The sequence below is a fragment of the Prenolepis imparis genome, unplaced genomic scaffold, assembly GCF_030444845.1.
Source record: "Prenolepis imparis isolate NDT839.2.m4 unplaced genomic scaffold, iyPreImpa1.0 SCAF_11, whole genome shotgun sequence".
NCBI lineage: Eukaryota > Metazoa > Arthropoda > Insecta > Hymenoptera > Formicidae > Prenolepis > Prenolepis imparis.
The window spans coordinates 440,137-463,860 of record NW_028141169.1 but is presented as its reverse complement, the minus strand read 5'-3'; the positions used below and the strand labels follow the sequence as shown (position 1 = coordinate 463,860).

The 23,724-nt window shown below is 42.1% G+C and overlaps 4 protein-coding genes across 8 annotated transcripts; 2 read left to right on the top strand and 2 right to left on the bottom strand.

Annotated features, from left to right (window-relative positions):
• Nucleotides 1-86: 86 nt before the first annotated feature.
• LOC145942812 (uncharacterized) lies at nucleotides 87-4,626 on the top strand. Its single transcript, XM_083049853.1, has 3 exons — nucleotides 87-897; nucleotides 1,086-1,199; nucleotides 1,276-4,626. Exons 1-3 carry the CDS (start codon nucleotides 802-804, stop codon nucleotides 4,417-4,419), a joined length of 3,354 nt encoding a protein of 1,117 aa, XP_082905979.1. The 5' UTR covers nucleotides 87-801; the 3' UTR covers nucleotides 4,420-4,626.
• On the bottom strand, nucleotides 4,521-10,878 carry Tmep (Transmembrane endosomal protein). Of its 3 annotated transcripts, none has more exons than XM_083049894.1 (6): nucleotides 10,149-10,878; nucleotides 9,417-9,617; nucleotides 8,726-9,320; nucleotides 8,377-8,618; nucleotides 8,187-8,271; nucleotides 4,521-6,174 (listed from the first exon to the last, which is right to left on the bottom strand). In XM_083049894.1, exons 2-6 carry the CDS (start codon nucleotides 9,567-9,569, stop codon nucleotides 5,999-6,001), a joined length of 1,251 nt encoding a protein of 416 aa, XP_082906020.1. In that variant the 5' UTR covers nucleotides 9,570-9,617; nucleotides 10,149-10,878; the 3' UTR covers nucleotides 4,521-5,998. The 3 variants fall into 3 exon arrangements, with proteins under 3 accessions (XP_082906020.1, XP_082906021.1, XP_082906022.1); XM_083049895.1 differs by having other exon boundaries at nucleotides 9,417-9,614; XM_083049896.1 differs by lacking the exon at nucleotides 4,521-6,174 and adding an exon at nucleotides 6,688-7,487 and having other exon boundaries at nucleotides 10,149-10,877.
• Nucleotides 10,879-12,047: 1,169 nt separating this feature from the next.
• On the top strand, nucleotides 12,048-20,666 carry LOC145942804 (uncharacterized). Of its 2 annotated transcripts, none has more exons than XM_083049833.1 (7): nucleotides 12,048-12,274; nucleotides 12,462-12,658; nucleotides 12,731-12,919; nucleotides 13,006-13,242; nucleotides 13,357-13,413; nucleotides 13,490-19,677; nucleotides 19,759-20,666. In XM_083049833.1, the coding sequence occupies exons 1-7, from the start codon at nucleotides 12,255-12,257 to the stop codon at nucleotides 19,891-19,893; spliced, it is 7,023 nt and encodes a 2,340-aa protein (XP_082905959.1). In that variant the 5' UTR covers nucleotides 12,048-12,254; the 3' UTR covers nucleotides 19,894-20,666. The 2 variants fall into 2 exon arrangements, with proteins under 2 accessions (XP_082905959.1, XP_082905958.1); XM_083049832.1 differs by having other exon boundaries at nucleotides 12,049-12,274; nucleotides 12,994-13,242.
• On the bottom strand, nucleotides 20,593-23,513 carry LOC145942823 (uncharacterized). 2 transcript variants are annotated; one of them, XM_083049885.1, is made up of 6 exons: nucleotides 22,844-23,512; nucleotides 22,727-22,763; nucleotides 22,415-22,586; nucleotides 22,249-22,335; nucleotides 22,127-22,154; nucleotides 20,593-22,069 (listed from the first exon to the last, which is right to left on the bottom strand). In XM_083049885.1, the coding sequence occupies exons 1-6, from the start codon at nucleotides 22,920-22,922 to the stop codon at nucleotides 20,601-20,603; spliced, it is 1,872 nt and encodes a 623-aa protein (XP_082906011.1). In that variant the 5' UTR covers nucleotides 22,923-23,512; the 3' UTR covers nucleotides 20,593-20,600. The 2 variants fall into 2 exon arrangements, with proteins under 2 accessions (XP_082906011.1, XP_082906010.1); XM_083049884.1 differs by having other exon boundaries at nucleotides 20,593-22,154; nucleotides 22,844-23,513.
• Nucleotides 23,514-23,724: the final 211 nt, after the last annotated feature.

The following is a 23,724-nucleotide window of genomic DNA, read 5'->3' as shown; positions in this document are numbered from 1 at the left end:
TGCCCGCTAAACTATTTATCTTATTCATTTTGTTGCTAGATCGGCTCGAATGTCGTTTGACATTTTGACGTACCTTTGACTTTTCGATCGGACGCGTCGCGTCTAGATATTCACGCGTCATGACTGTTGCTTTCGAGAAGAATTGCTAATGTTATCATATGTTATCGCACCGAACAGGGGGAACGATTGTACGACATTCCGTTAATGGTTAATCTCGTATTTAATCGCCCAATACACGAGCTGTCAAACAGCTGTCAAACTAATCGTCCAACAAAATTATCAAAGACAACAGCTGTAACGAGTCGGATACTTGTACATACATGCATACTTTGACCCGGAAGTAGCTATCTTCAAGGCAAATCATAATTATCAATGAAATAACATTCGCGGTTATTCATCGATTCCAGTAAATCTGTCATTTCTCTCTACCTCTCCTTTTCCCTTCGAGATCCAAGTTTTATAAAAAAATATATATATAAGATTTGTTTTCAGCTACATTCTTGAGTTTAAAATAATAGAGTCGAAAATATATGCAATCCGACTGATTAGCCCGATTGGGCGGGATGAGTGAGAGAAGGGTGTAGAAGGTGCAACTAAAATGAACAGACTCAATTTGATCGCGCGTGTTTACATCGCAAAGTTATCGCGCGCGAGTGATCGACGAAACAACCGCGGCTGCGGCGGCCATTTGCATTCGCGGGACGGACTCTCCGTCTGAATGGAGAACGGATTGTCTCGATTGTGGAACGCATCCTGGCGTACGCGGCCGACTTGTTGTGTGATCTTTTTGCCGTTTGTAAAATGGCGAGGTCGAGCACTGACGCTTCGAGGATCCTGTGCGCGAATATAATTCAGGAGAACGAGAAGAGGCTGCACGAGGCGCGAATTAAGAATCAGGTATATATTGCGCCATAAGGTAATTCCATCTATACTAAATTCTACCGAGAAACTGCACCTGATACCAGAAAGGTATCGTCCCGTCTATTCTGTTTATATTATTCTATGAAAAGTATTCGTATCGTGTGCGAACTTTATACACTCGCATCTATTAATGTTGGTTGATGTATTATTGACATGTTTTTTAGGGAAAGGGCCGAGCTAGACAAGATCTAAACAAATTGTTTAACAAACTCAACCAAGCTGCGGCAACAAACTTGAAAACGTCAGAAAAATTAAACCTTTCATGCTACAATACGAGTGTAAGTATCATTTTTGCTATTGATCTTTGTCAGACAATGAAATGTGTAATGACGATAGATTCTTGTATCTTTCCAGGTTATCTCAAACTGCTGGTATGGCCCGGTTCTAGGATTTCCACCCGGTTCCTGGTGGGGGATACGCATGGACTGTTCCAGAGACCACATGCACGATCTATTTGACAAAGACATACACGAAGGACCATTCGGAGTTGTTTCGGTCTGCACCTCTCACACCAATATGAACGAGGATGTGGATCTTGGTGATTTCCTCACACTCACAGGTCAGGTGTACAGCGAGGATCAACCTGACGCGGATCCGTTTATGCGCAACTATAAAAATCAGATACCGTTGAGATTAATCAGAAGCTACAATCTGCAAAACGATATCGCGCCCAACACGGGTTATAGGTACGACGGGCTCTATATAGTTATAGGCTGTTGGATAGGCGCGGCTTCGAATGGAATCAAGTACAACAAGTTTGTCCTGATGCGTCTCGCTGGTCAAGAACCGCCAAGCTGGAGCAGGACAAGTTCGGAATTTTCCGCGCGACAATGCGTTCCACCATCGAGATCGAATCACTCGAGTGTATATGATTTGAGGAAATGTTCGTACAACAGCAGCGGCATTTGCGGCAAGCGAAAACTCAGCCACAGAGATGATCTACCGGCTGCGAAAACGACTTCGTTCGTCGATGTCGGCCGAAAGTCCGTACCTGAAAGCTCCATCGTCACGCGTCACGTCTTCAAGAAGCCGTCGAGTAACGCGGAGAACGCGATTTCGACTACCGTATCCGATCAAAAACCATTAACGTGCCTGGGTGCATCGTCTACTAAAACCCACAGTACAAACATCTCGATACGCATGGGTTTATACGAATCGTCGCATAACGCGCAGGACGCGAAGAGGAACGTCTCCACAATGTTGCATAAACCGTCCAAGTCGATCGATATCGCTATTCGTACGGCACTGGATATGGAGAGTGTCCGTTCGACATCGAAAGACGATAACAAGCTTGTCGCAAAGTTGGATAAAGCGCTGGATAATCCTCAACTCAAAAGTGAAAAAGTAACTTGTAACGGCTATATCGTGCCTGAGAACGCCAACGAAATCGTTTGCCCGTTGAAGAAGCGTAGAAGAAACTTGCAAGTTTTAAACTCATCGGAAGATTCGCATACTCCCATCTTGTCTTCGTCGCTAAATAGCCTGGAAAACGGTGCAAATGTCATCGAGCGTAAGGAACAACTTGAAAATGTTCAGCAATATTCGGATTCGCAAAATTTAAATCCCAATAACGAGCCGGACGTACAGATATCAAGTCCCAGGAACGAATCAATTTCGAGGAACTCAATTTCAACGCACGACAAGATTCCTAAACACCCCGATACTTTGGAGATATCGAATGACTCGCTCTGCGCACAGAGCATAAAATCTTTGGACTCTTTAACGCCGGATAAGATCTTGAATTTGATTAATAAGGAGAAGCATCATCCTCTGTCTAAGTTATTGATTGGAAATGTGATAGGTTTAACGACCGAAGAGTGTGCAATGTTGGACGGATCGACGGTAACGACTTTGGATTCAAAGAACAAGATGCATATATCGTCAAAGGTGAATCTTAGAAAGAACAGACGTAAAAAAGAAGATAATATAAAAGAGAATGTCGCGTGTCTGGACAATAGAAGATTCTGCAAATATTCTAAATCCAAGAGATTAGCTTGGAAAGTGCAATCGGAGGCGGGAAAATTTGACAAGACTCTACCTGGCGTAAATCGCCAATCGTGCAATGATCAGAAATGTAACAACAATGCGAGAAAGAGCGATCAGAGTGGCATATCCAAGAAGAACAACGAGTACTTATCACCATTTCGTGTACAAACTTCGCTTCAGACTATCGCCCAACATACTCGCAGCTCGTACGACATAAAGACTCGTCTTAGGACCGATAAAGGCGCAGTGGGGTCGATGAAGCAGGACTTTTCCGACTCGTCGATCAAGAAAAACAGATACAAGAAGCGGGATAGAGAGATCGCTAATTTATCTATAGACGCCAATTTCAGCCCTATAACTCGCGGGCCCAGGAATAGAAGATTACGATGCAAAAACAATACGTACGCAAACAAGAGATGTTGCAGCACCTTCAATACCGTGATATATTCGCCCATCAAACGATGCAAGTCCAGCTTTAAACGAAAGAGCAAGTTGACCAAGGTTAAACGCGCCGGTGACGGGCAGACCAAAAATAGATACGGGATCTCTAATGCTCTGCGTACAAAAGTTGAAGACGATTCGATGGAAAGGCAGAAAGATTTCCAGGCTACCGTCGACACTGATAGTGCGAATAAAGATTACAATCGTAACAATGTCAGCAAAAGGAAGGAGAGCAGAGTCGTAACGATCGACGCCGACGACCGCAACATCCCCAAGGTCACATTCGACAGAAGCCTCCGAAAGAAACTGACGCGAACGATCCCTTTGTCGCATCATGGCACAGCTCAAACCGCGCCTCTCTTACATTATTTTCATAAGAAGCAGAAAACTCAGAAACCCAGCACGATGGACGCAACGACGCAGTGCAGACTCATCTCCGAGAATCCGGAAGTCTATGTAATCGAACAACTGAACGATCAAAGGGCGTTTCTGAAGATGGAATGGGACAAGTACGAGAAGCTGAGATCGGAATCTATATTGTGCGACGTGGCCGACGACGACGATGGATTTCAAATTTGCCAGACGTCGTTACCTTGCGCCGCTTCTACGTTCACGAAGAGAAGTAACGCGAATCGCAGGGACGACGAGAAAAAGCAGGATAAAACGTCGGCCTTTGTGCCTGTGACGAACGCCTTCGACAGCGATCTGCGAATCGCACGGCTCAGATCGATCGGTTTCAAGCCTATAATCAAACCACGATCTCCTCTCATCCTCGCGTACGATTCCAATCAGGACCCTATGAGCAAAGTGACGAAGCGAGATGTTGCAGAGATGTACGACAAGTACGCCAGTGAGGACGACAATGCGGTCGTTTATATGGATGATGAATTGCAGTATCAGGATATTGAAGAGGAAGAGGAGGACGAGGAAGAAGATGTATCGGCAAGCACGTCGGTGCAATCGAGAAACGATGACGCGTTTCCGGAAATGTCGCGCGAAAACGTGGAATCCCCTTGGCACGGTTGGAAAAAGATCGAGGCGAACAATCGATCGTATTGGATCGGCTGGTAGTAGTCAATTGCAAATTGTACAAATTCTGTATGAATCCGCAAATCCGCTTCTTCTCGTCGCTGCAATCAGAAAAAAAAAACTGAACATATTTTATCCAGACGTGTGTATAATATTTTATATTTTTATTCTTTTTTTTTGCCAAAAATTGAAGGCTGTTGATAACATTTTAAATTATTTTTCTAACAATAATAATACGATATTTGAATATTAACTAACATATTTTTAAGAAAACATTGACACATTATTATTGTATAATTAAAAAAAAATGCTTATATATATAATACATATATAAAGTCTTCTATATAATATATATATATATATATATGTATATTTTCTACAAGTGAGGTATTATTATTAACAGATGTGTTACTTGTAAATAAATAATGTTCTATTCATATAGTTGTCTCTTATTTTTATTACGAGATATATAATAGGACAATAAAATTTGTTCACAGATTTACTCGTTTTCTCTTTCTTTTCGTTTTAAACGGCGACGAAATCTTTTCGACACGGTGCGCTCCGTCGTATAAAATAGATCTTTGCTCCTTAACTTGGATCGTCTGTTATTCTTCTAAAAAAAATATAAGGATTATACACAATTTGTGTACACATGTAAGACACCAAATACCAAAACGTTTATTCATATTCGACACAATACCCATCAATTGTCTTTGCACTTTATCCCGCGCGCCTATGTGTTGTTATCTCTTTTTATTTTTTTTTTACATATATATCGAAAGGCTTCCATTGAAAGAAAACTCGTCAACTTTTTTGCATTTTCAAATATAATCTATTTTAATGATATATACACGAGAATTTCGCAAGACGAAAGAAGGAAAATTTCACAGGACTTAGACAAGGACGCAAAGATTTTTGTGGCTCGAGGCTTCTTATGCAAGTATGTAAGAGATTACAAGGAAAACAAATAGTCAAAATTCGCCAAACGCAAATAATACATAAATAAAAAGATACAAAAGTGAAAAGAGAAGCTATCGATACTTATACTTAGATTTAGATAGATGTATCATGAACAATTAATAATCGAAAAATGTGTGATCTCGCATAAAATTAAGTACTATACACAATTACAATCTGCTTATCCGCAAGATGTGTAATTAAGTTTTATCGTGCAGTTAATATCTTTTACAGTGTCGTAGTATAGAGCCACCAGGTATATAGATAACACATTGCCTCAAATACATCTTCAGCATAGTAAAATAAATATCTTCTATATACCATTTACTCATATATGTTATAACATAATACATATATTAACATGGATGTAACATTATGGAACTATTACAGTGTGCGGCGTAATGCGTTCTTACATCCCGCGCAATTTTCGTTTTTATTTTCCCAGCCCCCCTCCCCCCATTCTTTTTTTTAAATCAGTGCCCGTTTGTATTCTGTGAACGTTACGTTTCCTACTTGATTAAATTCGCTTCGCTTAAAAAGCATATCTCCTCGGCTTTTTTTCCCCTTCTTCTCCAAAAGCAGATCTCTAAAAGAGTTTATGGAAGTCCCGGGCATCGTAATGCAACGTTGATACGAGTGGTCAAACTTGTAAATCACACATGCCTTATTGAAATTCATCGTCGCTGCTCAGCAACATTGTTTTCTCGTTATAGTTTTGGGAAATAGTGGCGACGCGCTGATGAGAGGTGTTTCGCCTTTGCGGCGGTGGTACCGGCATGTTTTGCGGATCGTCTGGATCGAAGCTGGATACTCGCATACCACGTTGTCCTTTCGGGCCCCCTAATTGTTTCATCACATTACATTATACATTACATGATAGAGAAATATGTATATACGTATATAAAATATGCGATATTAATCTCGGAGGCCGATAACGCGACGAGATTTGGCCAATTGGTCACACACGTGCAAATTGTGCCGTGTAATAGTACAAGTGTTTCGCTTTTCTCTATTAATTTCAACAGCGGCAGCGTGTGTGACATTACGACGAAAATCTAGCAGACGACATTCTCGCCGAAATGTCACATTTACATATTTCGAACGTTCTTGCTCTATGTTGGCGAATCTAGAAATCGGCATAATTTTCTGATGAATTTAACTTTCTACGTAACAAGTGGTTTTATTTATTGGCGAATAAACGTTGTAACATTTCTATATAGCGCGGTACCGAAATCTAAACTCGATAAAACTATGCCGATTTTTCAACAAAGGTATACAATGATGCGCATTGAGAAGATACAAGCAGCGCAAATACAAATTGCATCGACAACGTATAGCGAGAACAGGCTTGAAAGGCTCGATCAGAGCAACAAAGTTTGATTTCTTACACGTGACGAGTGCAAAAAGAAGATATTAATGTGACGAAATCGCGCAATATCAACAAATCATGCAAATTATTGAAATAAAAACAATCGCAGGCAGCTAGGAATTGTGATGGGACTTGTCACTATTGGTGTACTTGGAAAGAGGACGCAATATAAATGTGCTTGCATGCTCGGCCGCTTCACATTGTACATTCGCATGCTACATAATACCATGTGATAGAAATATAAAGTAAAAGCAATAAAATTAATATTAAAGTTGTGACAGTTATAAAGTTATTGAAAAAAATAAACAAATAAAAAGAACAATACATCAACTCTAATACCTAATTATCTTTAACATTTATTATAGAGCAACACTATAGTAGTACATCTCTTTCTTTTGTTTTCTTTCTGTTTCTTTTCCTTTCCTTTTTTCTCTTTTTTATATAATAATATCAAGCGCTTAACACCTACTTTACACAGTAGACGTTGTTAATCTATGTAAAATAAACGAGTCTTTTATGCATGTAATACGTATATATCGATGATAGTTTAAGTACAATCCTTATTTTATAATTTCAGCAGAGAATTCATTTATCAACCCCTGGTGGATAGATACCGATTTTTAAGAGATTGTGTAATCCCATAAAGCAAAGTATAGTGCTGTATCGTGTATCTTTCGATCTTCATTTAAAGTCGCGCGCAAAGCTCGATGTCCAATTTCTTGAAATTAAAAAAGTGACGCCTCACTGTGTCATAGCTTTTCGTACGGCAAGTTGGTACTAACGTCTGAAAAATAGCAAACAAAAGTGCCTTCAAAAGTAATCGTCGAGTCTAATTAACTGGCACATAGGAAAAACTTATACAGTTGATCTTTTCTATTTCAGTAAAACATTTTTGAAAGTGAATATTCTATACTATTCGTGATTTTAAATTTGCTTGTGTAAAACATTACACGTAGGTGTGAATGGAATACTATATTAATAATATTCGTCATTTAGTGCCCGTATCGGCCAGCAGTGAAGTGTCAGAGAGTCGGAGATAAAAGTGAAATATAAATTATATACAAAAGCGAAAGCCTGTGTGTAATTGAAGCGTTTGCAATCTCGAATGTATCTTGTATAATTATCGCACTATATATTAAATAATCTTGCTCTATAATTAGAACATTCAGTATTATGTAATTGTTTTTTTTTTACAATGTCAGTTTTTACTTGACATTTTCTTACAAATGCATGACAAAAAGTAAGTCTTTGATATGAGATACAAAAACTTATCAACATATAAATAAATTGAATTTTTATTGCATACTACGTCATGCTATACAAAGACTGACAATAAGAGCAATTTGAAAATGATATAAATGATTTAAATGTATGATATTGATGATACAAAATAAAAAATATATATACAGTATATATGCTAAATAATTATGCAATGCACAAAAAAAAGAACTAAAGAGTCATAATACAAAAATTATATACATACCGGCACTATACTGTGTATACTGTTGGTATTGTGGATGGAAATTGTGGATGGCATCGGTCATAATATCTTTTGGATTCATAGTTTCCTGCAAAATTAATGAGCATATTGAGCTTATTAAAAAAAAAAATAAATAAATAAATAAATAGCTACATTTCTGTGTAAAAGATTGTGAAATATATTTTATACATACCTTCAAACTACTACTGATACTTTGCATCGTCACGCTTCTACCCCTGGAGTCAGTAACACAGCCAGCTGCATATACTTGGTACGGGAATGCATACCGTAAAGCTACAGCAGCAAACAGCATTTCGATACAAATAAGGAAATTTTGGTAACCAGCAGAGACTGTACCAGCGCTTGTAGACTGACCCAAACTGTTTATAACGGGCGAAATAACGTTTGCCTTTTCCAAAATAGCTAGTAAAACACCTGCATGGAGAAAAAATTTTCAAAATTGTTATTTATATTTGATGCATACATCTCCAAGTGTTTAATTTTTTCTTTATAAAACATATGGGATTTTTTAATAATCTTACCTTGCCAGAACGACAGGAAGATTACACTCTTCACTGTACAAAACTTGAGCACAGGCTCAAACGGCGTCAGCAGGTCTCTTGTAGCGAAATAAAATAGAAACAGCCCATAAAGTGCAAGCGATACGCTAATGTTGTAAATTATAGTGATGTAAATGTAACCACCGTCGGGGGACCAATCTCCGTCTCTATAATGGCCAAAGGCTTGCAGAAATATGATGACAAACGCCATCACGGGTTTAATTAAGCAAAACTGTAAGGTGGCTTGTTTGCAGAATCTCAGAAAGCCGATGGTGTACGTCTTGCCGACTAGGCAACAAGTGCCATAGAGGCAACTAGAACGTATCGGTTTGCCTCTGATCTCGGACATGATGTTGCCCTCACCACCTAGGTACTCGTAGCATAGCGACAAAAAGTTATATATAACAAACGCCTCGTAACAATCTCGCACCGTGAAGAAGTAAACGTAGTAGCTTTCGCTGTTGAAGAACAGCAGGGAGACCCATGAATATATGGCATAGATGGGTACGATGAAGAGAATTCGCACTATCCATCTCTGCTCGGTGGGATTTGTGTACCACCTGAGATGTTGATAAATCTATAAACACAACAGAGGGAAGACAGATGTATAGTATCGAAAGACTATTGAGGATTATTGAAAGGTGCGAAATATCGCCGAATATCTAATAGATACCTGTTGGCAAGTGAGAAAGAGCGCAACCCACACGAATATACCAGCGATGACTTGGGCCGCTCGGGTTTGCAAAAATATCGGCGTTCCTTCCTTGGGGACGTCCGCCAAGTCACTGACATCGGTGGTCGTTGACATCTTGTCCGAAATATTCATCAAGGCGCGTGTTTATCCCTGTGACTACTACATTCATACGTCAACCTGCTGATAACAGATGTATGTAAATAGTTACATTGAGGATTCACTTCCGCTGTCAATAAGACGTGCGATGATGTTTACGACATCAAATCGATCGAACGTGATCGACTCGAGGAGTCATGTCATCGCAACCTCGCGTTATCTCGAACGCGAAGGGGGAGCGAGGGGGAGAGGAGGGGGGGAAGAGAAGAAAGCGCGTCGCGTAAACGAGATTGCACGAGCGATGGTCGCATAAATCGATATATATGTATATATACCCGTAAGTAAGATTTCCATGCAACAGTTTCAAGTTTCAGTTTCACGTTTCGACATCGCGATTACGCAGAAAGTAAAAATCGAGATTTTTGCGTTTATACACACACACATTAATGGCAAATAAACAAATAAGACCTGAGGTAAAAGGATATGCGTAAACTCTGCGCGAAATTAGGTCGAGTTTAATTTAATATATAAATTGTTACGTTTCGCAGACACTCATCTTGTCTGCAGTTATTGTCAAACACGTTTCAACTTTCAACGGCAACATATTCAACATACCCGTGTCCCCATTCGCAAAGTCCACTCCAGATATTGCAGCATATACGCACGCACGTACGCACGCTCGATGTCTGCCTCCTCCCTGGACTTTCACGACGGCCAACAGAGCCGCCGATCAGCGAGCGCGATCGGCCAGTCTTCGAACAAGTTCCCCAGGGATGAATCGCGCTTCACTCTAGACTTTTCACTCACGGAATGATTCGCGAGACGCTTCCAAATAAGTCGGTCTCGATCTCAGATTCTCGGCTGGCGATCGCTTCGACGATTCAATAACGCGTTTCGATGAATTATATATATATACACACAAACATAGACAAGAGTCAAAAGATAAAAAATTGATTGCCCTCCGGGCATTCGCGTCTGCTAATCCTACCTACACTCGCGTATCCCCGCGTTCGACATTCCTTCGCGTCGGCCAGTCTCTCTCGCGATACGTCAGGTGTATTAGGTGTATATCGCACCTCAGTCAGTCGATTAGACAAAGGTACAGGGGGGGGAAGAGAGCGAGGGGGAGGGAGATCCTCCAAGAGGGAAAATCCTGTGCGGAGGAGGCCGCGCGAGAGAGATCTCGCGCACTTATACCGTGTATTATTATTACAACCCGAAGAACCGTATGGCCGTTACTCCGTGAACTTTGATGAACTTGTTTTCCTCTCGAGCGAGCGAACCCTTCGCCGTGTCGATCCCCGCGAACGGTTTCACTCCCACTGCTACGCGCGTGTGCACCGATTATTCGCTCCCCTCCTCCCCCCTGCTCCTCCCGCTTCGCCGCCCGCGCGCGGAAAATCACTTCTGCGCAAGACAGGATATGCGCGGCGTTCTATTCCTTTTAGCTGCCAGGACGCTCTGTAGCGGAAAAATAGAAAAAAAAAACACCATTCTCTTGCGCGTTCTTGCACAAAAGTGCATAGAGAGTGAATAAGTTACGGAGAGCGATTTGATTGTTCTTTCCCTCCTCCCCCTTCCTCTCCACCCATCTTTTTTTAATTCAATATATAGAATTAAAATATAGAAAAAAAAACAGTATCGATATTTTAATTATATCAAAGTTATTTAATATGTGAGAGAAAAATTAAATTAAAAGCAATGTAAATTTTTTAATTTTAATAATGAAAGGATGAGTCTGATATACAGATTGGAGATATCTCTGAAATGTCATTTAAGAGGAAATATATCTGCATTTTAAATATCAATTTAAGTAAGCGAGTTTCGGCATCAAATTCTCGAGGAAAATTTATATCTTAAACGACTATGTGGACGCGTGAAAAGTGCTTCTCTCTCTCTCTCTCTCTCTCTCTCTCTCTCTCTCTCTCTCTCTCTCTCTCTCTCTCTCTCTCTCTCTCTCTCTCTCTCTCTCTCTCTCTCTCTCTCTCTCTCTCTCTCTCTCTCTCTCTCTCTCTCTCTCTTACGTCTCTTTTTATGGAAGATCACGTCATTCGTGCCGACCTCCGAAGGTGGTTTGCGCAAATTGCCGGATCTTCGATTTCGCCTCGACTCTCCACCCGAAGGTCGAGAAGTAGTAGGATCAGAAATAGTTTTATACCCATACATACCCAAAAATAGCTCTTTCCAGCTACGTTTGCGTAAGACGAGATACGTATCTATTCGCGTTTTGGACAAAGGAGATGATGTAAAAAATATAAAAATGACGTAAAATAAAATTGGAAAAAGAAACAACTTCGCGCCCTTTGACGCACGCACACGTCATTGGACAGAAAAAAGAGAAAAGAGAAAGATGGTCGCGTCTCGATATTTTTGGCGATCAAAGCGCGCCATTCAAATTCGCGTTCATCTGTCAAAACTTGATGTAGACGATATTATCACTGTCGATAAAGTAGATTTCTTCCTCACAAATTATCGACGTGTTTTAGCTCGAGACCCATCTAATGCTCCATCAACTTTCTCGTTTCTCTTTATTCACGGCGCACAGCTGTGCGTTTCGTTCAGTTTTGTGGGTTCTGTGTTTTGAGAGTATCTGTCTCGAGAGAACAGAAATGTCGGGGGAAGCAAAACAATTTTCAGAATCGGAGTACAATGTCAGAAGCAAGTGACGCATCGGCATTTTTCGCGGCTGCTTTTGACAAAACGATGTCAAGCGGATAAATTATGCCACGAAAAGAGAACACGTGAGTTTGAATTCACAAACTTTCCAACCTTTCTAATTTGTCACCTCGCAAAAGAGTTATTCGCAATTGATATTCTTTCGTTTCAAACGGACGTATATGATTGTATACGACGAAGGAATGTGAATCGCAAATCGCGATCTTTCATATAATACATTGATTTCTCTTCTAATTCTATATCTCTTTGCAGCAAAGCGAAATCATGGGAGCGAGACAGAAGAGAACGCATGAACACCTATTTCAAAACATTGGCGGATCTTCTGCCGCCACGTTCACAAGGTCGCAAACTCAACAAAGTAGACATTCTAATCCATGCTTCAAAATACATAAAAGACCTCCATAATCGTGCTGAAGAGTTATTCTCTACTCATGCTTCGGAGGCACACAGTATGTTGATATCGTATACTGAGTATACTGTATTGAAATTTCTTCTAATTTAATATCGATTTCGCCTTTCAGAGGAAGAATTGATTCGTTTGAAGAAACTCGTGACTCAACTAATGTCTCGTACTCAATTACTGTCCACTCTTCTCAAAGAAGCAGGAATTTCTGTACCAGCCGAGCCGGCTCTTGAAAAAATATGCCCTTTGAAATGGTCGAACAAAATTAATGTCGATGTAGATATATATTTTGATAAGATCAAAGAAAGTAAGTATGTGGCATAATAAATTTTGTAATAATTGAACATTCTCAATTATATGTATCACTGTTGACATTTGTAGAAAAAACTGTAGAAACAAAAAAGAAGGAAAAATCTGTGAAAAATAAAGTGCCTTCTAAGAAAAAAACCAAGACATCATCGGCTCCGAAAAAACTATCCAAGGAAGCTGCTGTCAATAAGAATGTCTGTAATTCGATAGAGAATCAGGAAAATCGAGTAAATTGTGCCAATAGCAAAAATTATAATACCGATAATACAAGTAGCGTAGATGAAACTGGCTCAAAGGAAACGGACCATTCGTGTCAAAATGGTACAGATAGATTTAGAATAATAACTGTGTTATCCACTCATAATATGTTGCATAAGATTTCCATCGTATCGATATCGAGAATAAGCAACTCATCAATTTTATATCTTAATTTAGATTCTATTAATGAAGCCACCGCTACAAGTACAACAAAAAATACAAAGAAGAAAACTGGTAAATCTGAAATAATTAATATACTTTTAAGACATGTTATCACAATCATTAATGTGAATTCTAATTTTCTTTTCAGCCAAAAAAAAGATTGAATCTCAAAAAGCGTTGAAGAAAAGAAGCAAAGCTAAGAAAAGTAAAGATAAGAAAAAATCAACGTCACCACCCGTAGTGAGCACCGTCACAAATTTAACTCCCAATACTCTCATTTTCTCTAATGGAAAGTTGATGCCCTTGGTAGCTCCGATGACATCGAATATCATTGTAAATGCACAGCAAACGCCAACTAACCCGATAATCCTCGGTAGCACGCAGCAGAGTCAGATGATTGTGATGCAACCTTTGGCGAATCGCGTTCCAAATTCCGTCGTCTCCATATGTAATCACGCTTTGATCAACACCATGCAAAAGGTCACCTTGAACACCGTACCGACTATTCACGCAAACATGGTTGTGGATTCTCAAAGTTCCAATGTGAAGAATATGATCAATACCACGAAAATTGGCAGCCATAAGAACATCTTGCCGAAAAACAAGGAAATCACAAAGACGACCATGGCTTACAAAATGCCTATTCCGGCGGTACACAAGGAGAAACCAAAGGATAGCGCGATTAAAAAAGAATCGGAAGTAAAAAAGAGTTGCAAAAGTCATTCCAAGAACCATAAAAGTGTTCCAAATACACCGGAAGCGATTGAAGAAAATGTTGAGAAGAAATCGTCGAAAGAAAATACTACCAAGAGTCAGGAGGATTCGATCGTGGCGCGAAAAACCGCTCTTAAACGCGCTTTATCCGCAGAATCCGTTTCCGCTGGCGAACCGGAGGACAAAAAGCGAAAGGAAATGAACGACGAAGTAAATATCGCAACCCGACCGATCGTTTCAAAAGCGTCAGATTTTACCGTCACCTGCAAATCCATCGAAAGCTTGAAGTATGTTATAGAGAAAATAGGAGAAGATATCCGAGATGAGCATGTGGCTACGAATAACGAAAAAGAAACTGCTGTCACGGAATCAAACAGCGCGAATGACGCGCAAGTGACGAATGATGCGAGTAATGAAAAGACGTCCAAAGCAGACAAATTGATAAATATCGTGGACGCGAATTGCCTCGAGATGGACAAGGAAACAACGGAGGTGATGTCGCGGACTGTTGTTTCGGACAAGCCTCCCAACGAATTGCGTGAGACGGACGCGGTCGACCAATCTTCCAACAATTTTAACGTGTCGATAGACAATATAGCGGAGAAGAATGACGAAAATGCGGAGCATTTAAGCGCAAAATCGACCTTAACGGATATCGACGTGGCGGAGAAAGCTGTGGGTTCGGATGAATCGAAGAAGACGTGCAATCTGGGCAAGCGTTTCGATAATCTTCTTCGCGTGGCGACAGCCAAGGAACACCAGCAGGTCAATGACGCAATGTGCACTGCAGATAGCAATAAGATCATCCTAAATTTAGACACGAATACTACGACGACGATGAAATCCGACGCGGGTGCGAATGCTGTCGACGCCGTGGCATCGGTACCGATATCTTCGTCAGCGTTGTCATCGTCATCGTCTTCGTCTTCGTCTTCGTTGACCAGCAACGTAATTAACGACGAGACTAAATTGACAAAGATTTCGAAGGATGAGATGTCAAAGTCATTATCGTATACCAGTGAGAACACATTCATACCGATCGGTAACAGAACTGATGGACTACACTCGGATTTGTCCAACGATATATTCGCATCATTGCAAGTTCCTTCCAGTTCACATAATTCGGAGTCGATATCGCCCACAGCGGCATTCTTGATGTCTTTCCCGTTGGTGTCGTCTTTGAACGGCAAGACCGAGGTCCTGGACGAAGATATGAAAGAAGATTTCAAGTACCACAGTCAGACTCCGCCGATGCTACTACAAATCGGCACGATAGAGCCGAATAGTTTCAAGATTAAGACGTCCTCGCCATCTCACGCGATCGCGGAGAAACGACTAAAGACGTCCTGCGAAGAGAAGCAAGCCGCATCAACGAACACGGGCATAATTGCCCCTGCGGAGTGCTCTACGACAAAGTCGTTGCCGAAAGTGATGAGCGAGGAGATGTTACGAGAGCCGTATAAAATAGTTCAGACTGTTTTAACATCAAGTTTGCAGAAACCTGTGACGACTACTAGTTCATTTTTTTCTCATACCTCGGTCAGTTTCTCCACCGTGGATTCCTCGTGCATCTCTTCGAGTTTAGCAGCAAATCAGAGTCGCCCGGATCAACTGACGACAACGAACGCGCTGAACAACGTCAATGTCATCTCGTCTCAAGCCTCTCAAGTGAACATCTCTGCGTCTACGGACAAGAGCAATATTGCGGATTGCGTGTCCCAAGGAACAACGAACCGTAATCCTGACGTGGCGTATTCCGGGGCGCCGAACTTTTTGCCAAACTATTCGACGGCAGGCAATAGTCTGGAAACGTCGCAGCACACACCGAGCTCTTACAAGAATGCCATCACGACATCGCAGAATCCAATTTCCACATCGGTCGTTTCGCGCATCGAAAACACCGATGGCTCCCAGAATCTGTTGGGAACTCGCCTCGATTGTGCGACAGTCACCACGAATTCCTCGTCCGCGGCTTTGCGATCTTTCCAGGTGGATTATTCAGATCAGGGGAAGAACAAAGGCTCGCAAGGTGCGTCGCATGTTACCTACCCGTCACATAACAAGGTCGCACTTATCAATTCTAGCGGCATCGTTTCCGATCATCGTGTCGATTACGCCAGCCAGATAAATCGAAGTCTTCCGGCGACGTCCCAGAGCCTGCCGAACTACTCCTCTACCAAGGAGTGCTCTCTTCCAACCTTTTCTTCTCAGCACATGCAACCCGTGTACAATCAGGCTTTGAATGATTCTCAGCAGTTTACTGTTCATAAGAAACAAGAGCATATTATCGCGAATTCTCATGATTACGTTCAAGCGAAAACGATATCGCAAAAGGACTCGATATCGTACACAAATGGCGAGACAAACGAGACTACGAGCGCTTCATCGCGGAACCAGGATTACGTCACGAAGACCGCGAGTCAGGAGAATCCTTTCCAACAAAGTTACATGAAGCTGAGCAAGAGCACGGACACGTCAGACAACCCGAATCAGCCAGTACAGAAGACAAAACTGAATGGCGTGCTCAACTCCAAATCTCAGGAGCAGCAGCAGCAGCAGCGGCACAATCACATACGCGACTCTGCTTACGTTCCCGCGAAGAAAGTGGACGTAGATTCGTTTGTCCAGTCGTTCCAGTACGACGTCAAGGAGACGATGAGCAATACGGCCGAGCGAACAAATGTTTTAAACGCCGACGGCACGCACAATAATTATGTCTCTTATACCAGCAGCAAGGATGACAAGAAGACGAACGCCGTTGCTTCGACAAACACCATGGTCAACAGCAATAAATCAACGGCAGTACAACAAACTGTTGTTCCACGTTACTCGCAACAGACGTCGTCGCTCGTCACTACGTCCAATTATGAACAGAGTACGATGACGGAGAGTCACGCCAAGTCCACTACCACCGTTGCTCATAACTCGTCCAACTTTAGCATTCTCTCGTGGACGACGTTTTCACCTGTCAGTGGCAGCGGTGGCGGTAGCAACGGCGGCAACAACAACAGCAACAATAATAATAATAATTTGATGCACTTTGACCAAGTGCAACCTCATCAGAACGATAATACCGAGGCGAAGACCATCTGCGAAAATTACAATTATATACCGTTACACAAGGAGAACGCCAGCTTCCCCAATCAAGTATTGATTAGCGACGATTATCCGACCGTGCCAACTGGAATCGACAAGTTGCGACAAGGAAAGATTGAGCCACAGAAGCAGCCTTTCGTCGATACCTCGAAAACCAGAAACGACCCGTCGAAGCAGCAGAATAGGATGCAGAGTCAGCAAACCGGCAGCGACTATAAATTTACCGATAGTGGTAAGAGCAAAAACAAATACACCATGAATTCAGACTACAATTTGCAGAACGAGTATAACACCATGAATCAGCAACCCCAACAGCATGGTCCGAAGACTCATCAGAGTCTGTCATCCAAGCAGGAGAAAATGGTCTACACTTACGAACCGCACAACTTTGATCTGGCGGAGAGTAATGTACAGATGAAGTACTCGATTGAGGCTTATACTGGTGCGAATTTCAAGTACGCCGAGAAGACGCAACAGCCGGGTCAACACAAGTATCAGACTCTTGCCCAAGGACAGATTTCTGTTTTGCCACACAACAATGGCAGTTACAATAGCAGTGACGTGAAGCACAGCCAGCAGCAGCAACAACAATCGCATAGTAACAACAATAGCGGCAACAACAACAAGTCCAAGGGTAATCAGCATCCACAGCACGCGGTCAAGGCGCCGGTCAACTGGATGATGACGCCGGAGGTGAAACACAATTCTGCGAACATTACCGATATTATTTTACCGCCGATTGGCAAGGAGCTGGACTTTTGTCAAAACAATTTGTTCACCCAGACACCTACGTACAATCAGGGCACTCCGAATCAATTCTACAATAATTACGATGCAGCCACCGCTCATAGCTTCCCGAATCTACCAGTTCTGCAAAGTGATCCGAAGAGATCCGCGGAAACCTTTTACTCCGAGGAGCAACCGTTTCCATGGTCGCCGACGAAGAATAGCGTGCACAATAGCGTCGAACACGTCATTGGTCAGTCATCGATCAAGTGTATCGATCAACATATCGTGCCATCGAGTCTGCAATCTTTGGTCAGTGATCTCGATCTGAGTGCCAATTTGACGGAGAAGCAGAACTTTTTGTTCGCCGCCGCGACTCCATCGTCGAGGATCTCCGCGGAGCAGAGTAAGGACGCGTCCATAAAGGAAAAAGAGGCGAATAACGTATCGGGACGGGATTTGCATGCTATATTGAACACTCAGAATGCGCAACATCCGGCTTCCACCTTTTTATCCGTGAGTCAGCTGGTAGAGCAAGAAAAGGCAGAGAAGAATCATCATCAGCAGCATCATCAGCACCATCATCCGCATCCGCCTCAGCATTCGCAGCAGCAGCAACAACAGCAGCAGCAGCAAGCTAGGAAACATCAAAGGAAGAGCAACACGAGTCCCAGAACGACCAGTAAACGACAACAAATGGATATTCGCAAGTCTACTACGACCAATGACTTGCATCAGAGACACGAGGAACAAAAATCTTCTGGACCTGTGTTTACAGAACAGAATTACCAGCAATCGCAGCAGCAAAAATATCACCAGAATAACGTTCACTGGAGAAGCAGGAACTGTAATAAGAGTAATTACACCGCGGAGGCGCTGATCGGAACCAGCGTTCACGATACTGGTGGTCATCAGGACAAGCACGCGTCGATCAAGTTTACATCCAACTATCCGCAGAATAAGTTCCAGAATGGTCTGTCTGCCGCCGCCAGCGTGGATACTACGGTGATGCCGATCAATTACTTTTCGAGCGCGCCACCATCGGACGATGGCACCGCAGCTGGTTACGGTCAATCAGTGGTCAATCAAAACTTTAACACGTACGCGTACTCGTCCAGCTCTGCCAACTCCATATATCCCACCGGTAACTTTATCACCAGCATCCCCACCAACACGTCCAACAGTTACATGGGCATGCAGCTGCACGAGAACACCGCCGATTACACCGTGCAAGAGACCAACAGCTTCCTGTTGCCGAACATGGGGGGAACGAGTTCGTCCAGCAGTGTGAATACATCCAGCGCGAACACAATCTCCACTACGGCGAATGCTAACGGAAAGAATCATCAGCACTACGGGAAACATCCCAATTGCGACAAACGTTCATACTCCACTGCCGCGAAGAAGGGCAAACGAAAGAGTGGTTTCGAGGCCGGTCCGATGCAGAATCTCGCGGAATTTCCACTGTCCGGCATCACTTCTCCGCTGGAAGACTATCATCATCACTCGGCAACGTTTTTGCCGCCGCCGCCGCCGCCTCCACCGCCGCCCCACGTCAATCCTCTTTATCAAAATCATTCGCAGACGAACGTGTACGTTAAGACTGTCAATGGTCTTCCACCACCACCTCCGCCATCAGCCATGAGTGCTCAGGGTGCCGCGACTAGTTTCTCGATGAATTCCAACATGGTGCGAGGAGGAATCGTCTCGAGCAATCCGATGGCCATGCCGCATCATCCCTCCGGCACCAGTCTCACCAATTTCAACCTGACTACGATATTCCCTGAAATGAATGATAAAGTATAATCTTACTCCGATAAAAGTTGTCGAATCAGCTGTTCCTTGCAAGATCTTGTGTTCTTTAAATCTTTCTTTTTCCAGGTCACCGGATATAAACCTTCGAACGGTATACCATCCGGCCTATCGCAGACTGCATCCAATCAGATTGCGACCTATACGCAACGAAGTAATTATCCGTCGAATTCTCTTGGTCACTTGCCGCAGCCATGTTTATAGAGTTTCTATACATAATAACGATCGGATTACGATTATGAGGAATGGTATGTATATATGTCATATATGTTATTTGTAGGTATCGCGCGATTCATTAATAGCGTTTCCCTTTTCTGTCTCTATCTTTCGACACACATTTTACACACACGGAGTAATTTATTATAAAACCTATGAATAGGTTCATAGTTTGTGATACGTCAATCGTCATTTGTACATAATGTAAATAATGTGTGTTATATTTAACACGTCATGTAAATATAATGTGTATTATTCATTCAAAATTGTATATTTAATTTACGTTGACGTGTTATTCAATTGTCAAACATATGTGTGGACTGTTGAATTAACAACAATGATTTATTTCAATAAATCAAAAGGTCTTAGTACAAAATATATCCTGTATATTGAACCGGATCTCTCAAACAATCAACTTTTGTACATCGATATGGTTTTATATCACTTTTATTTGTGTGTTGTCTCGCATTAATTTTTCAAATTCTTCAAACTGTACAACATTCGAAGCTCAAATTAACATCAAGCTAAAGGCTTTTAGTTATCTGACCATGATTTGTACTGAGAATCTGATTTTACATATTTTAAGTCGTTTATATACATTAAATTGTAGAAAGATTTGAATATTTACAAGTAACAGAAACACGTCCTTATCACAGCACATACGTATCGTTATTTATAAATCTACGAATCTGGAATTACCTTATATCTTTGGTAGGAGGTTTGAGCGGTATTTTACCTATAATAAATTTCTCAGCCAAATACATGCTCTTTTCGTCATCCGTTAATGAACCTTCCACGCTGTAAACGGTATCGTCGATAACGGTGTTATTCGTGGCGTTAAACGGCGATTTCCCGAATGAAGAGAAGTCGATGATACCAGATTGAGTTTGTGCGACACTTCCGAACGGCGTAACACCTTGCTGTGTCCGCGGGGCGAATGGGTTTGCATTTGTCGTGAGAGTCGACGAGGAAGCATTAATATTGCCGAACGTCGACGTGGGGAACGAAGGATTCGGAACGGTCGCGTTGGAAGTTGCGAAGGTTGTTCCCGCATTCGCGAATATAGAGTTGGAAGACGTTTCCGTGGTGCCGAACGTACTGCTCGTACTTGGGACAGCCATGCCAAATCCTGTGCCGGCAAACGGTGCCGAGGTTGCGCTCGTAGAATCGTATTGCTGCGAATTAACGGTGACGAAGGGTCCAGCGGTGATGGCTGTCCCGAAGGGCGCGTTGCTGTTGCCTATTGACATGGTGGCATCAGTATTCTGCGTACCACCAAAGACATTCGGGACGGATACCGCCGCTCCGAAGGTATTATTAGCAGCATGCTGTTGGTTCAGATCAAAGGCCGATGTTGTGGTAACGGACGCACCGAAAGCAGGCGTTGTCGTAACGGCGGATACCCCGAAGGCCGGCGTCGCGACGGCTGTAGATCCGCCGAAGATACCGCTCGTGGGTATCGCCGTGGTGGCGCCGAATGTTTGACCACCGCTGAAGAGGGAATTGCCACTGGAATTATTGGCGTAGTTGGGATTTACCCCGCCGAAGACTGGCGCCCCGCCGAACGCGGGTATCTGCGTTTTCGGTTGATTGAATATTCCACCGTTGACATATGAGCCAGATGAAGTGGTAGAGGGGCCGAAAACCGAATTTGTCTGTAAGCCGGACGATGACGATCCGCCGAATAAGCTGGGCGTGGTGGCTGTTGCTCCGCCAAATAAAGGAGCGTTTGCTTGCGAAGTCATCGGACTGTTGAACAGCGTAGCGGGAGATGCATTGCCGAGCTGGCTCGTGGTGCCAAATACATTGTTAGTGTTTTGGCCAAACACGCTTTGAGGCGATCCGCCAAAGATTGGGTTATTCGGAGGTGCCCCGAACGTGGACGTGTTGTTCGGTACGCTATTAAACGATGTCGAGGTATTGGTTGTCCCACCGAAGAAGGAGTTGGTACTCGTCGCGGTACCGAATCCACCGAGATTGCTCCCAAAGTTCGCGGTACCACCAAACATTGGCGCTGAATTGTTATTAGTCTTTCCGAATATCGATGATGTGTTACTCGAGGATGTGAATCCTCCTCCGCCAAATGGATTATTACTTTGCACGAAAGTTTTATTTCCGAATGCATTGTTAGTCGATGCGTTATTGACTAGGCCCAACTGAGGAGCTGTAAAGGAGAAAGTAGATGATTTCCCGGCTGTGTTGCCACTTACGTTTAACCCACCTTTTTGGCCGCTTCCCAAAATCTTTTTCTGAAACACAATCGCATTGTTATATTTATTTGAATGCTTCTTATCGACTAATCAAAGTGATTACGTAAAGAAAATTGTGTCATTCGAGACATACCAGCATCACGATTGTCTCTCTAGTGGGATTTTTCAGTGCTTCTCTTTTCGCCTTCATATCTTGGCACAATTGTTGGTAATGTAATTTCTAAAAACAATTCCCAAAGATAATTTAATATTTAAAATTACAAAAATTACAAGCCTTCTGACAGTGTAATTCTACTAACTGCTTGTTCAACCAGGCCATTTTTCTGTGCCTCGTACAGCTCGCATCGAACCTCCTCGGGAGATAAATCGTCCATGCCTGGTATGATGGGACGATCCCTGAATGGTCCGAAACATGATAACAACCATTGTGCACCTCTCTCCGCAAGAAGTACCTCTTTAGCTACCGTGACACTGTATTACATAAATGAATGGGGGAAAAAAAAAATATAAAATTGAATTTACATTTATATATATACAATATATAAGTATACAATAGACAAGTTTGATACATATTACATAAATTACAGCACTCTGATTCAAGTCAAACTTACGCGATGTCATCCTCGTTATGCTCAGCTTTGGTGTTGCCTATTATTTGGAAGGAAAACAACATTATATTCATGACGCCGAAAGTAGTGAAGATATTAAATGTTGAATGTGTGTCTTACTGAAATTATTTATGTGCTCGTATTGACAATATTGCCCGTAGCGGCAATTGCCTTGCCGGTAATATTTGCAGATAACCATTGTAAACACCGGGTTGCATAAATTCTCTTCTTTTTCTCTGCGAAAACGCAACACCAAGAAGTATACAAACCCTCTCTCTCTTTCTCTTGGAAATAAGATTCAACAATCTCAGCTTCTCAGCACCGCGTATCCTCAGATTTGAACACGATTTGGACACAAAAATCAGTCATCACAAGGAGTGGGGAATGGGGAGTAGATTGATGATGAAAGCTATGCGCGCGCGAAAAATCTAGCTAGCTGGATATGACATGATGAGAAATATGTATCTGCGAATCTCAACAATGTTTCGCAAATTAAGTAGAAATGAGAGATTCTTCTATATTCTAATTCACTTCCAATCTGTCCATTCCACTGCACTCCGATAAAGATAGCAAAAATAACAGAAGTGAGTTCTTCCTTCATGAATAATTGTCTGTTATTGAAATACACGAAGAATACATAGTACCGCGCTCTTTCACTTTTCCTCTCTATTTCTCTTTTTCCTAAGGTATAACATTTGATTTCATTTCAAAAATCTTGTTTTGCCCGTGTGGCTTTATGCCTTTATGCAATTCGCGTTCATCACAAACATAACCATAACCAAAAAAGAAAAATAGAGGAAATAAATCTAATATCGGTAAAATAGTTCTCTTTCATGCCATATGGCATTATATTAAATTACTACTTTATCGACATCTTGTCGTGAAGTGAAAATCCGTCGATTGACGAGAAAAAAATTTTTTTATTTATGTTTCGTGAATATTTTCAATATATTCAATATTAAAAAATGTAAAGGTTTCAGAGGATTTAAACAATGCATTTT

What these genes read in the sequence shown, in the direction of transcription:
- Tmep (XM_083049894.1), bottom strand. Translation starts at nt 9,569, where the DNA reads ATGAATATTTCGGACAAGATGTCAACGACCACCGATGTCAGTGACTTG. An exon ending in CTTCCTGTCGTTCTGGCAAG is followed by an intron (nt 8,619 to 8,725) that starts GTAAGATTATTA and finishes TTCTCCATGCAG; the next exon opens with GTGTTTTACTAGCTATTTTG. An exon ending in GTATACACAGTATAGTGCCG is followed by an intron (nt 6,175 to 8,186) that starts GTATGTATATAA and finishes TGAAACAATTAG; the next exon opens with GGGGCCCGAAAGGACAACGT.
- LOC145942812 (XM_083049853.1), top strand. Translation starts at nt 802, where the DNA reads ATGGCGAGGTCGAGCACTGACGCTTCGAGGATCCTGTGCGCGAATATA. An exon ending in AGGCGCGAATTAAGAATCAG is followed by an intron (nt 898 to 1,085) that starts GTATATATTGCG and finishes CATGTTTTTTAG; the next exon opens with GGAAAGGGCCGAGCTAGACA. An exon ending in TTTCATGCTACAATACGAGT is followed by an intron (nt 1,200 to 1,275) that starts GTAAGTATCATT and finishes GTATCTTTCCAG; the next exon opens with GTTATCTCAAACTGCTGGTA.
- LOC145942804 (XM_083049832.1), top strand. Translation starts at nt 12,255, where the DNA reads ATGCCACGAAAAGAGAACAC. An exon ending in ATGCCACGAAAAGAGAACAC is followed by an intron (nt 12,275 to 12,461) that starts GTGAGTTTGAAT and finishes ATCTCTTTGCAG; the next exon opens with CAAAGCGAAATCATGGGAGC. An exon ending in GGACCATTCGTGTCAAAATG is followed by an intron (nt 13,243 to 13,356) that starts GTACAGATAGAT and finishes ATCTTAATTTAG; the next exon opens with ATTCTATTAATGAAGCCACC.
- LOC145942823 (XM_083049884.1), bottom strand. Translation starts at nt 22,922, where the DNA reads ATGGTTATCTGCAAATATTACCGGCAAGGCAATTGCCGCTACGGGCAA. An exon ending in CGAGCACATAAATAATTTCA is followed by an intron (nt 22,764 to 22,843) that starts GTAAGACACACA and finishes TCCAAATAATAG; the next exon opens with GCAACACCAAAGCTGAGCAT. An exon ending in ATGGCCTGGTTGAACAAGCA is followed by an intron (nt 22,336 to 22,414) that starts GTTAGTAGAATT and finishes AATTGTTTTTAG; the next exon opens with AAATTACATTACCAACAATT.